This window comes from Labrus bergylta, chromosome 13 (assembly GCF_963930695.1).
Source record: "Labrus bergylta chromosome 13, fLabBer1.1, whole genome shotgun sequence".
Lineage (NCBI taxonomy): Eukaryota > Metazoa > Chordata > Actinopteri > Labriformes > Labridae > Labrus > Labrus bergylta.
Genome location: NC_089207.1, coordinates 27,155,785 through 27,168,652, shown reverse-complemented (window position 1 = coordinate 27,168,652; position 12,868 = coordinate 27,155,785). Strand labels below are relative to the sequence as shown.

Here is a 12,868-nt window from a genome sequence, read left to right as displayed (position 1 = left end):
TTTTTTGTACAAGTGCAAGTTCTTCAAAATGAATACTCACCCGGATCAGATGCATACGTCTCCCAGCTGAAGTTTCCAATGGCTTCAATCCCATCTGTTGTGGAATTATCAATTGTCTTTATACACTTATTCTTTAAATGGCCCATAAACAGTTGTAACCCTATGAGGGCGAAGACGCTCAGACAAAAGACAGTGAGGATCATCACATCGGCAAGTTTCTTCACCGCCTGGAACAACGCTGCAACAATGGTCTTCAGGCCTGAAGGACAGAGTGTCACTTGTTACTCCAGATAATGAATTCAAAGACATTGTATGCACGTGCAAAGGTTACAAAGAGATGTCGTTGGGCTTTCTTTTTTTTCTTTTTTTTTTAAATGAGTACTCCACCAACTTTACATTTCACTCCCTAAAATTCTGGGACTCACAGCGGACATTTGAATGAAAAGGAAGAATACAACATATTGTATTTGTTGTTCCACACATTCTCATTCTTGTATGAATAAGGAGCTTACCTTTCAAACAATGCAAGATTACTTCCAGATAGCTCTGGTTTATGCTATAGTGGCAGCTAACGTAGCAATGAGTTGCTAGACTAACCTGCTAGCCTTAACTGAGGTGTTGAGGGAGGATCGGAAATATTTGGTTTATGCTCTAATGGCGCAGCCAACATACGCACGTCATGACGGTTGCAGAAGGGGAAGGTATTGGAGGAGGGAGGGAAGGTCAGAGGGGAGGTCGGAGGGGAGCTGGGGAAAGTCTCGCAATGGTTTAACTAACTTGCACTTGTTCCAACTGCTTACCTGGGATAACTGAGATAGCTTTAAACGCTCTCAGCACTCTAAATGTCCGGAGAGCTGAGAAATTGCCCATGTTCAAAAACTCTGTTGCATACCTACAGAAAAACATACAATTACGGTAGAATATTGACTGAGACAACAATACAATTTGATACACTGAAATGTTTTACAGATAGAAACCATTATTACATTGTAGTTTACAGAGCATCAGGTAAAGAAGGTCAACTGAAGAATGCATATGAAGGTTGAAAGAAGGGGATGAGAAATACTGATAATAATCTATATTTTCCTAATTAACAAATTCCATAAAAAGTTAAGAGCAAATTGATTGTCTATTTAAATCTTGTTTTTGATTTTCCAAACCCTATTATAGCCTATTCCTTTGGACAGTAGACCTCCTGTAATCACTCAATAGTGTTTTGAATATGTATCCATCCACAGATTAAAATAGTACCAAATTCCGGATTGAGAAAGTACACATTTGACTGCTAATAAGGAAACTACACAACGGTTAGCCGCCTTGAGAAGGAATTATGTGCTCAAAGTTCACTTATGAACTAATTCATAACTGATATTTTATATATGAGTAATGGTCTCAAATGATAAAATACTTTTGACAGTTTTTGACAAATTTTGACAGTTCTAAACCAGTAAGGCATGTTGTCTGCTTATGCACCTCTAACACATGCTCTATAGGGGAAGGACCTTTGGGTGAAATGATGTAACAATTGTTCGTGAATTAGAATGACTGAAGTACTCACGCCATGACAATGACACTGAAATCCAACCAGTTCCAGGGATCTCTTAAAAACGTGAATTTCCCTATGCAAAACCCTCGGGCTAAAATTTTAACGAGGGATTCAATGGTATACACTGCAGTAAAGGTGTACCTGTTGGAAACAAAATATAATAGTCCAGCTAAACCACATTTTCACTGTGTACATTTGTGAAATATATATATAACTAGTAGAGGAACTTTGGGCCCCTAAATAATGTTGATCCCCAACATCAAGGCAGAACAAAGCACAACCATATTTATTCATAACTTTAACATGTCCAGCTTGTTATATACATAAAGAGGTAAAATAAGATCTCACACATTTACGCCATCATAAGAGTAAAAAGAAAAAAAACCTGTTAGCTATTCCACAAAAATAGCTACTGTAGCTTTTTTTCATCACTTTAACCTAATCAGGGTACAAAGACTATCCCTTCATCCAGTTACTGCTACAAGATGACAGATTTTCTTCATTACTTTTTCAGAGCACATGAATTATTAATGTCTGAAAGGACCTAAAGACAATTTCAACCAAAATCTTAAAAATTTTTATCTGGAGAAAATGGCCAACCCTGCCTTTAAATAACACACTTTGATATACATACCTTATTTCACATGCATGTTTATTTAAAAAATTTTTTAGATTTCTTTATTTAAAAGGGACAACGCACATTAATTAACAAGAGCAACAAAGTCACACATGTAAATGTGCCAGATTTAGCCATGCAGGCAAATTTTTATCTGCAGTCCCTGGCAGGTTGATGACGTTTAAGAAAACATTAAAAAACATACAGGAAAATACAGCACAAAAACATAGACACAAGAAAACATAAGCATAACAAATTAAACAACACATACGCATGGAAGCAGTTAAAGTCTGTATATTTCAAAAATGTAAAATGGTTTTGATTCAAACTTTACTTAATCGTTGTTAATAATGGTCTGTGACCATTCAGTCAAAATTTGGTGACATACTGATCTTGAATTCCAGAGATACGTGTGATATGGCAGGAGCTGTCCCTTCAGGAGAAGCCTTAATTTTCACTGTTTTCAGTTTCTGGTAAGATGCAAAAAAACAACAAATAAAAGTAATTTTTTTATACAACCAATCCATTTCATAAACTAGACTGATAAAGGTATAAAAGAAATAATGTTGTGCTTTCTTCTATCTCGGGTAGGGGCATCTGGAAAAACTAAAGCCTTTTTTGGGGAGATCGTTCCTCTACTAAATGTGTAATTTAGTGTGTGAGGAAACTTACTCGACATTTTTTGTCCACTTCTGTGGTTCACTCATAGTCATGAATGCACAGTTGGCAAGAATAGTGCACATAATCACCATACTGAATAATTTGCAGGCAGTTGTCAAGGAAGCCAGTAAGCTTAATGAATAACTCTATAATCAATCTTATCTAGCAGTGCAAACACAGAACATTCACAGGACTCATGCTTATCAGATACTTGTGTTTTGAAAAGGATATGAGTGCACCAAAATCTTCATTGATATTCTTCTTATGAGGTTGAAGGGGCTCAGGAGGTACAAGGCAGGTTCGGCATTGAAGCGGAAGATGAAGTTCCCTTTGTTTAACACTATGAAAGTCTGAAAAGAAAAGATTGATGTGAATACAATAGTCACAATTCATTTCATTATAGTTTACAGAAATATCAAAATGATAGTTTCAAATTGAGTTATTCTAATATTTATACCAGTGTTTGCCTCTGTTACTGTCTGAAATGTAAATTCCAGCAGGAATGGAACCAGACTGTTGTCAATCAACAATCAATAGGCTACATATGTTCCTTCACTGTTGTATACACATCATCATAGAGCAGCTACTTTGTATTATCGATTATATCTGTATGGTTCCGATTGTTGTGCAATCAGTGAAATAAGAGCCTGTTGTCAGTTACTTTGATGGCCCGTGTGATTCAGACACACAAGTTGCATCAAATGAAGTCTATCTGCTACCATGTTAAATAATGTCATTAAGAACACCAGCCTGAGGCCGAGTGATGCATACTGTGTAGTAAAAAGTCCCCTTTCTGTCTGTAACACCGTTCATGGACTGAATCAGTCAAAGAACATGTAACCTACTTTTTGATTACAGTAGTAGGGGTCCAGGTCCTCCAGCGGTGTCGACACCATGCCTTTAGGAACATCCCCGTACAGCATGGGGAGGGATTTGCCCGCCTCCAGGTCACGGCTGCGCTTGAGCTCGTTGTCATCATTGCGTTTTTTCTTCTCCCCCTTGGGCTTGTTGGCCTTCTCCTCGGCGATCCGCTTCTCGATGACTTTGAGGGACTCACGGCTAAAGTGACGGAAGCTGTCTATACCTGGTGGTACAAGCAGCTGTGCCATCTTTTCATCCTGCACCTTCAGAGTGAGTAGCTAGCCTCCAACATGGGAAAGGCCTGCAGGGGTCAGATTGGATAAGGAGCATCTGATTAGTTGTTGTAAAAACCGCTGTTTTAAAAATCTGTGTTCTATTTCTTAATCTAACATCATACGGTATCTTATTGGGATCAAGCCATTGAAAGCATTTCTGGCACTGTATTTCTGTTGGCAGATGAGAAGTGCTTTATAATGAGAGCAGAGGAAGGTGGGTGTGGTTCTGTGCTGTAGTCAGAGATCATCATCTCAGGAAGTGGTATCCTATAATGAGCCTATAGAGGCCTGTCATACACATACATTCATGCCAGCTATGTTAAAATTAGATCTAATTATCTGCCCCTCTGTAGATAAAATTAAGATTTGACATGACAATGATCAATTCCAGGTGAGACTTGGCTCCTTTCCTCCATCCCTCAAAATGGAAAGAGTCCAGCTCTCCCTCAGACAGAGCGGAGGGAGGAAGAGATTCATCCTGCTAATAGGCCTGCCTGGTATAATGTGTGAGGCAGAGCTATGCAGTATTAAATATGAATGTACCACAGGCTGCACTGTCTCTCTCTGCCTCTGAGAGCTTTTGCCTGATCTGAATGCAACATTGTAATAGAATACTTCCACAAGCTGTGACGCTAGGAATCAATCACAAACACACAGGTCAATGGACTGCATGCAGCACTGGGTTGTTAGACATCTGAGAAACTTCTGTGACCCTTAGAGAGATGGTGAATTAGTAATACATTACTCTTGATACCATATTATTACAATTTCTTAAACATGGCTATCTACTAAATATTGTAATAAAATACTGTAAATAGTTATTAATTAACAGGAACTTAGCCTAACATTTTAAATGTGGGTAACAGTCAACACAGTCCAATTTAGCCATTATAACAAGTATTTTGAGTCAAACAACTTGTAGAGAAAAGTTACACCCTTTCAACTTGGCAAACTGAAAGTAATTTGCAATAATAATAACATTACTGCATTGATTTATATAATGAAGGTCACATATTATACTCCTATTCAGCCATTTCAAACAAGTCTCGGAGTTACTCAAAATATCCTTCCTGCTGTGTAGGAAGTGTAATTTCAGCGGTGGTCAGAACAGGCTGTTTCTGTGTCTGTAGCTTTGAATGCTAATGAGCTGCGTCTGACCACACCCCCTCTCTCAAAGAAAATGTCGCTTTGGCTTCCTTGCACCATGCCCTACCGTTTACGATGATAATGCAGACTCAGTGGGTAGAACAAACACCTAGCTGTGGGAGTGTCACCCACCTTTGTGATGTCATAAAGGGAAAATCTCCAAACCGCCCGTTTGAGCACACACTTTCTGAAAAGTGGAGCAGGCAAAAGAGAGAGGGGATGGATTTTTGTCATAATCTGCGGGATCTGTCAACAGGCTAGGGACACACAGTAGTGTTGGAATACCATGGTAACGTGCATTTTTAATAATATGTGACCTTTAGAGCTGCAAAATAAATCACAGGTGCAATGAAACCATTACAAAAGTCTGAATTTGTCTCAAAAAATGATTTTTCTTTTAATGTAAACAAGCAATGCTTTCTCATTGAAATGTGTATAACTGACCTATTGGTTGGATAAAAGGCTTATTTTGATGTAGTCAGATAAAGCTTAGAAGATGATGAATTGTTGCAAATGATGTAGTGGAAAAAAACACATTTTTAGAAATTATTTTAGATTTAGGAGAAACGTGCAGCAAACAGCAGATCGACATTGGAATATGCACTCTTTAATATTTGTTCATCGTATGTCATATTGTTATTACAATATAGAGCAACAGAATTGCATCCTAAAACTTATTATTTCATGCAATCCAACTTGGAATCTGTGTTTCTGTACAATAATACCTCACAAAAAATGGTGATACTATGCTATGCTATGTTACTATGCGCCCCCCCCCCCCCCTCCCTAATTGAAACACAGCAAGTAGGTACTGATGTAATGTAAAGTGGAGTTTGATTGAAGGACTCTAGTGATGAACTACAGATGACAACATGATTTACACGGACCACAATTGGAAGAGTCGCTGTTTTTCTAAAACAAAGCGATCGTCCCGTTGTGTGTCAGCAGAGCTGTCGTCTCTGCACAGAAACATTACAACATAAACATTCACATCCCACTTTGTTGTTTGTCTGATCCAATTATGTCATTGTCAATGTCAAATATAATTCAACACAATTCCAAAACATGTACCGCAGTCACTCAGAGCGCCAACAGACCTCAACCTCTTTATAAGACCAGGACGCCTGGCCTCCTCGTACACTTGTCAATCTGAGTCTATGAGGCCATGCAGTAATAAAGCTCCAACACAAGCTCACTGCAGACACAAACCTGTAATGCGCCTTAAAACATGACACGCACTTAAAGGGAACGAATAAGGAATAGATTTCAATAATATTTTTTAGTCATGTTTCATACAAAACACTGATAAAGAGTTTGATGTTTGTACAGTATTCTATTGCAAAGTATGTGTTTGAATCCTGACTGGCTTATTATCAGGTACTGTATACAGTGTGTCATGTATGCACTCTTTAATTGATGATTGTTCATTAAAGAGTGCATGGCTTAACTACTCAGTTCTGGTTCAAATGTTCTTCTGCATCTCGTTCACTGATGAAACCTCTCTACGACATGATCATTTGAAAACAAATTCCCTTTATACATTGCTACTATAGAACCAAAGTATTTAAAAACAAAACCGATATAGTCTTGTTTAAAGATACTGGACCAACATTTAGTTAATAGTGAGAAAAAAAAGTTTCTAATAACTACCTGAAATAAAAAAAATGATATAACAAACATTGATTTCAAGCCAACCAAACAAGGTCAACCTGTCATTTCTAACCTCTAATGGTATGCATCAATCTGTCAATCTGTTCCCCACTCATTACCCACAAGGTGAGATATGAGCTGCCACTTTGAAGCTTCAAATAGGCCCACTTCACTTTATCTGCAACCTGTCGGCATCGTGACCTCACGCAGACCAACCTAAAATGGAGCCTTATGTTTCCCTGAACTCTCGCTGGAACACAATGTCAACACATTAGTTTGGTATTCACCCTACAGTGTCCTTCTGTTGAGCTTAAAGTGATGTCTTACCGCCGCCTCAGAGTCACCTTTAAGTATATATTAAACACTAATGCAATGTGAAACAGAAGCTCAGCTTCAATATTTAATGTCCATTAATCATTAGAAACGTCATTTCATTGACTTCAAAGTACTTCCAGGTACTTAGATGAGGTTAGAGAAGTCTGTTGCCTCTCTATGCTTCCTACCAATGAAACCAGTGGAACCAATTAAAGGATAAAGCTACTGTTGGTGTCCGTGCTGCTGTTGTTTCCTGAAAGACATATTCTAAAGAAAACTTAAATTACACTCTGATGAATAATAAACTGAAGCCTGTTTGCCCTGCATGGAAAATTGGCATGCTCTCACCAGGTCTCTTTTTCTGCATTTGGAACTTTCTCCACACATTTAATTGATCACTGAAAGCAGACTGTAAGCTACAAGCATGAGAGAATAAAGATGAGTTCACAAGAAATGTGTACTTTAGCCACTAAAAGAAGTCAAAATACAAGTGTTTGTATTATTTTTGGTTATTTTCATCACTTCACCATAAAGTCAACATGAACCCCTTTCCTTTGGAATGATGTGTGCTCTGCTCTGTATTCTATGATATCAGATCAGTTGTTTGGGTCTGCAGTTATTATAAGAGACAACACATGAAATACATTATAATGGAAAGGATATAGCACTTTAGTGAACCAGTGAACACAGAGGATTTTTTTTTCATTATTGGCTGACATGATTAGTGCAAACATGGAGACATCTCAGTGTTGCTCGTATTGTGTTGATGTTTACATTCAGGGCAGTTAAAGTCAGAACTCTGTGTAATCCATATGGTGAACAGGACGCTCTGTTTGAATAGACTGTAAAAAAAACCATAAGCGAGCACCACCTGTAATGCATAGTGTATTATGTAGGAATACAGGGCTGTTGTATGTATAGAAACATAGTGCTCAAGGGAAGGGCTGTTAATGTCAAAGTGAGTTGACACATGCAAATAATAATCATTCTAAGAGCTTTGGTTAAATCTGACTTCATGCTATGTTTCTCCTGACCAAACTGCTACCTGGTCTCTGTGTTAGCTTTATGAACATCTACCTCAAACAACCCGACTTTAAAAATCCTGAATGAACACTTTAAAGGCGAAAAAGTATTACAAATATTTTGAAAGAATTTCTTCCGTTCCAGTGACAGACATTATCACTCACACAGTAGATGCAGCCATACAAAGTGGACATCAGTTCATTTTTTCAGAACAACTTTTGAATGTTAGAGATCATCACTATAAAGCTTTTAAGCCACTTCATTAGATTTGTCTTAAGTTAAAGGCAAATTTAATTTAGCATTACCCCAGGCTGTTAAAACAGACGGTATTTAGTCAAATTAAACTGAATGGAAATCTTTTTTTTAAATGCACACCCGGTTTATTACGCTAGCAGGAACTAGCTTTGCAGCCCTGACAGAGGAAGTGTCAATGTCAGACTGCTTTTGCAATTCATTTTGTCTAAAATCTGGATCTGTTAAAAAAAAAGCGATTGAATTGACCTGAGGTACAGTTTTATAGCAGTTGGGGGAAAAAAATCACAGAGTTCATTATCAGGTTCACTTTATATTCAAATTACTCGGGCTCAACTACTGTCAACAACACAACCTAAAAGAACCAGTGTGGCAGGGACGGGTTCATACTGTTTTGATGTCTAGGTCAATACAAAACACACACGCCCATCTGTATATTCAAAGACATTTTGACAATAAGGGAACAACGGTTGGCCACTCCTGGCCCGTTAAACTGACCACCACAACAAGCTGGAACTGTAGGCCTCTAACTACGGTGTTAGAGTTAGATGTATGATTAGTCTTAAAACAACAAATTACTTTTACCTTCAGCATTCAGTACATGTAGGCCTACACAGAGTTATCCCAGGGTCCGTATCTCTGGGCTCCTAAGGGACCTGCACACTCACAGCTCTTAAGTGCTCACAACTAATGCTCTCCGCTGCCTCTCACAGACTACAGGATCAGGATCAGATCTTTTCCTATTCAGGGCGTTGGCAAAATAGCAGGTGATGAAGAGCTGTTAACATAGTTCTCAGGATTTAATTTATGTTTTTATTTCCATGATTTACGCCCAGCTGTACTGTGTGTGTGTGTGTGTGTGTGTGTGTGTGTGCGTGCGTGCGTGCGTGCGTGCGTGTGTGTGTGTGTGTGCACATGCCAGGCAGATAGTAGACAAACAGAAACAGCGTAGCCTCTAATTGACAGCAATCTAATAACCATGTTGACAGTCAAGTAAGCAGGAAGTCGTCTAAGATGGAGTGTGGGCTAATAATTGCTGCCATGCCCATTAACTTGTATGTTGAAGCCCATGATTTGCACTCTAGTCTTTGGCTATATGGCCAAGAGGAAATCAATCACTTTTTTTTCCACACAGGCCTCCCAACAGAGTAATATGATAAAGATGACATTTAAGAAATATGATAGAACTTAGAAAAGGCTCCATCATATTATAAAGGGTTAAACCCCCCAGGCACTGCGCTTTTTATAGAAGAAAAAAACATTCAATACAGAAAAACAAAGAAATGTTATCAATGGAATTTTGAATGTAGCCAATACTTTATACGTCACAACTTTTTTTAGATAGATAGATAGATAGATAGATTTAAAAGACACACGTTGTTTATGTTGCTTGAACAAATAGGCTAAACCAACTTTTCTGTTCATTTTAGACACATTTCTCAGACAGCCAACAACTTTAACAGATTCTTTTTTACTCACCTTTAGTGTTCCATCCTCGACAGGTGAAACAAATAAACCGTAGAGAAAGACTTTCTGCGTGGGAAAAAAATGCTTTGATAATAACTTGTCCGTTCGTTTAAAGACTTTGAAGTATCTCAAAGCACTTCTGTTTATTTCCACGGTTTGGGCGGAGAAACAAAAAACATGAAGAAGAAGAGAGAGTGCGTTATTTCATCCGCCCCTCCGCGCAGAGTCAGAGTACTGAGCTGTGCTGCTTCCGGATGTTCCTGGGTACCAAGTGAGGGCAGAGATGCATGAGTGGCTGTGGAGATAAAATTGTGCAATCCGGCGGAGGCTATATCATAAACTAAAAGCTAAAGCCACAACTATGGATCAGTTCGTGTACTCACACAGAGTGTATGTGTGTGTGTGTGTAAGAGGAGGGGTGTCAATAGGGCAGAGCTTGTTTGAGCCATGTCTGGGCAAATTTTCAATCATAACAGTTGCTGACACAATCAATGAGAGGAAAACAGTTTAGACAAAAGAATAAGTTTGGTAGATTACATTTGTTTCAGGTGCGGGAGGATCATTTATTATGTAAAAACTCTGATGGGTAATTTGACTGTGTCAGAGCATTAACTGTAAGTCTGACGCCACCTGGTGGACACAAAACAGCAGCTCGCACAAGTGTTATCTATCTATACATACATACAGTACATAGGCCTACAAAAATAGCCTACATACATACAGAGACATTTATAGCCTAAAAAAATATTTAAATAGAAATTGACTAATGGGTTAGTAACAACATGTGACATGTATTTCCATTTTTTTTTAAAGTAGCCTATATCAGTGTGAAGTACTGAAATAAGGGAACATATTATGAAACCCCATTTATTAAAAGACTTGTATAGCCTACTTGACATGTAGACATTTAAAGCTCCTGTGAGCAGTTTTTTAGCTGGTCATAAAACAGACTGAAAATGAAATTATTCCTCCATATGACTCACAACAAAAACAAGACCATTACTAACGAGCTTGAATATTCAGGCTATATCAGTAATCTTTCATTCATTTTACCGCCATCACAGGTCGCTGTCAGAAAGAAGAATCTACAACAGGCTGCTGAAACAGCCTTATTTACTTTTTTAGGCAAAGGTTTACAGAAAGAAGTTACTTATGATAGCTTAGATATTGTGCGTTACACGACGAGATCAGCAAAGAGATTAGATGTACTGCTTAATTCACAGGCTTCACCAAAATGGCACAAAAACGAAAGGACTTTAAGTATTTCTTCCATCAAGTTTTAAAACATCTAACTGGTTGCTTGAGCTTGAATAATGACTCATCCGCTGCAGAGGCTATGAAAGAACAAGAGTTAAAAAGACGTGTTACTAGAATGAATTGAAATGATTGTGTGTTAGACCATTTTTTTCACAATGACTTATTCAAACCACTCTCTGGTTTTGACTTTGACACAATCTCTTCTTCAACTAAACTATATCTTTTAAAGTGAGGAAGTGATAAAATTCTGGTGATTCTGGTGTGGTGGCCTCAGATTTCTCAAGGTGTGATAGTATTGCAAGAAAATCTGCAAGAACCTCTAACCTAATTTTATTAAATTTCACCACATTATTTTTTCCCAATCTGAGTTTGAGAAACAGTTCTCTCTTTTTTCTCACTGTACAGAATATCTTGACTTCTTTCCATGTTCATAAATCCGCCCCTAAACAAAGAGGTCTTTTCAAATTCAGATTCAAAGGGCAATCCTTCAATCCTTTAATTCCTCATTTCCATGCATGCGTTATGGCATATTTTGGCACCAAGTGAAATAATGCAACCTGATTTCGGAGCTAAGTTAAATACACACCTGTCTGATGTAAAGTAAAGTATGGGCCTTAGGTTTCAAGAATTCCATTTTTATTAAGCAATTCATTGAGTACATCATTCATTGCCAAGTAGTGTTGTAATCCCTCATTATTCTGTGATTACATTGTGAATACTTTGCTTTTTTTGCCCCCAAAGTTACCTATCTAAATTTGTTCCTTATATTATTATCGCTTTCGGTTGATAGTCCTTTCTCTTTGGAAAAAACAAAACCAAACACAAACAAACATCATGTTTTCTGCACTAAATAATTTTTAATTTGCAATTTGCAAAATGAAATTAATTTCATTCTGCAGAATCCTCCTTCCCATCAGAAATGTTGAGCATATAACACTTCATTTCCTTCACTCGTTGACTTTGTATGCGGTATCGTTAGTTCAAAGTTCCTTGAACTAGGCTATTCTTTTCTTATTCATATGTAGACTATTAGTCAATACGTCAAATGGCGTTCTGCGTCACAGTCTCATGCCGAGGTTTCTTCGGGGGCACAGAGGGTTAGTTTAGACTAAGTGTCAGTCGAGGCTATATGCAAACACCTCAGGGGAATGAATATAATTGTGGTAACAAGTAAACTTACTGAACTCTCCTGCCGTGGGAAAAGAGAGAGGGAGAAAGTGAGCGAGAGAGAGAGAGAGAGAGAGAGAGGGAGAGAGGGAGAAAGTGAGCGAGAGAGAGAGAGAGAGAGAGAGGGAGAGAGAGGGAGAAAGTGAGCGAGAGAGAGAGAGAGAGAGAGAGGGAGAGAGAGGGAGAAAGTGAGCGAGAGAGAGAGAGAGAGAGGGAGAGAGGGAGTGTGTCCATGTAGACGAAAATTCAGACGCAAAACAAAAATGGTTTATTCGAGTATTTGCCTGATATGTCTTTTTTTTTACTCTCGGGTTAATAACTCTTGCCTAAGGTCTCTCTGTCAACATAAGCAAAAATAAACTTAAATATGTTTCATATGAACTGTCGCTTTGACAGTATGGTATATAGATTTAATTTCTGTATTCTACAACAATTAGCACAAAAAAAGAGCACTGACTGTTTCGTGTACGTGAAGCAGAGTAGGAAGCGTATTAGGGTACATATCAAAATTGTAGGAGTTGTCGATCCTGTGATGCTGAGGAGGTAGGAACTGACAGGCTGCGTTTAGGACTTTGACCGGTCGGGGGCGCTGTTTGGGTAAATGATTTCTTTTTCTTTTTGAGAAAAAGTCCA

At 38.2% G+C, this 12,868-nt stretch overlaps 1 protein-coding gene across 1 annotated transcript in view; it reads right to left on the bottom strand.

The window, feature by feature from the left end:
- The window catches only part of scn1laa (sodium channel, voltage-gated, type I-like, alpha), a 32,630-nt gene extending 22,464 nt beyond the window's left edge, over positions 1–10,166 (bottom strand). Inside the window, exons 1-7 of the mRNA XM_065962371.1 lie at positions 9,824–10,166; positions 3,668–3,984; positions 3,054–3,172; positions 2,835–2,924; positions 1,559–1,687; positions 801–892; positions 41–259 (exon numbers count right to left, since the gene is read on the bottom strand). Of these exons, the coding sequence (XP_065818443.1) occupies positions 41–259; positions 801–892; positions 1,559–1,687; positions 2,835–2,924; positions 3,054–3,172; positions 3,668–3,931 (913 nt within the window). The 5' untranslated portion in view covers positions 3,932–3,984; positions 9,824–10,166. The remainder of the gene's footprint in view (positions 1–40; positions 260–800; positions 893–1,558; positions 1,688–2,834; positions 2,925–3,053; positions 3,173–3,667; positions 3,985–9,823) is intronic.
- Positions 10,167–12,868: the final 2,702 nt, after the last annotated feature.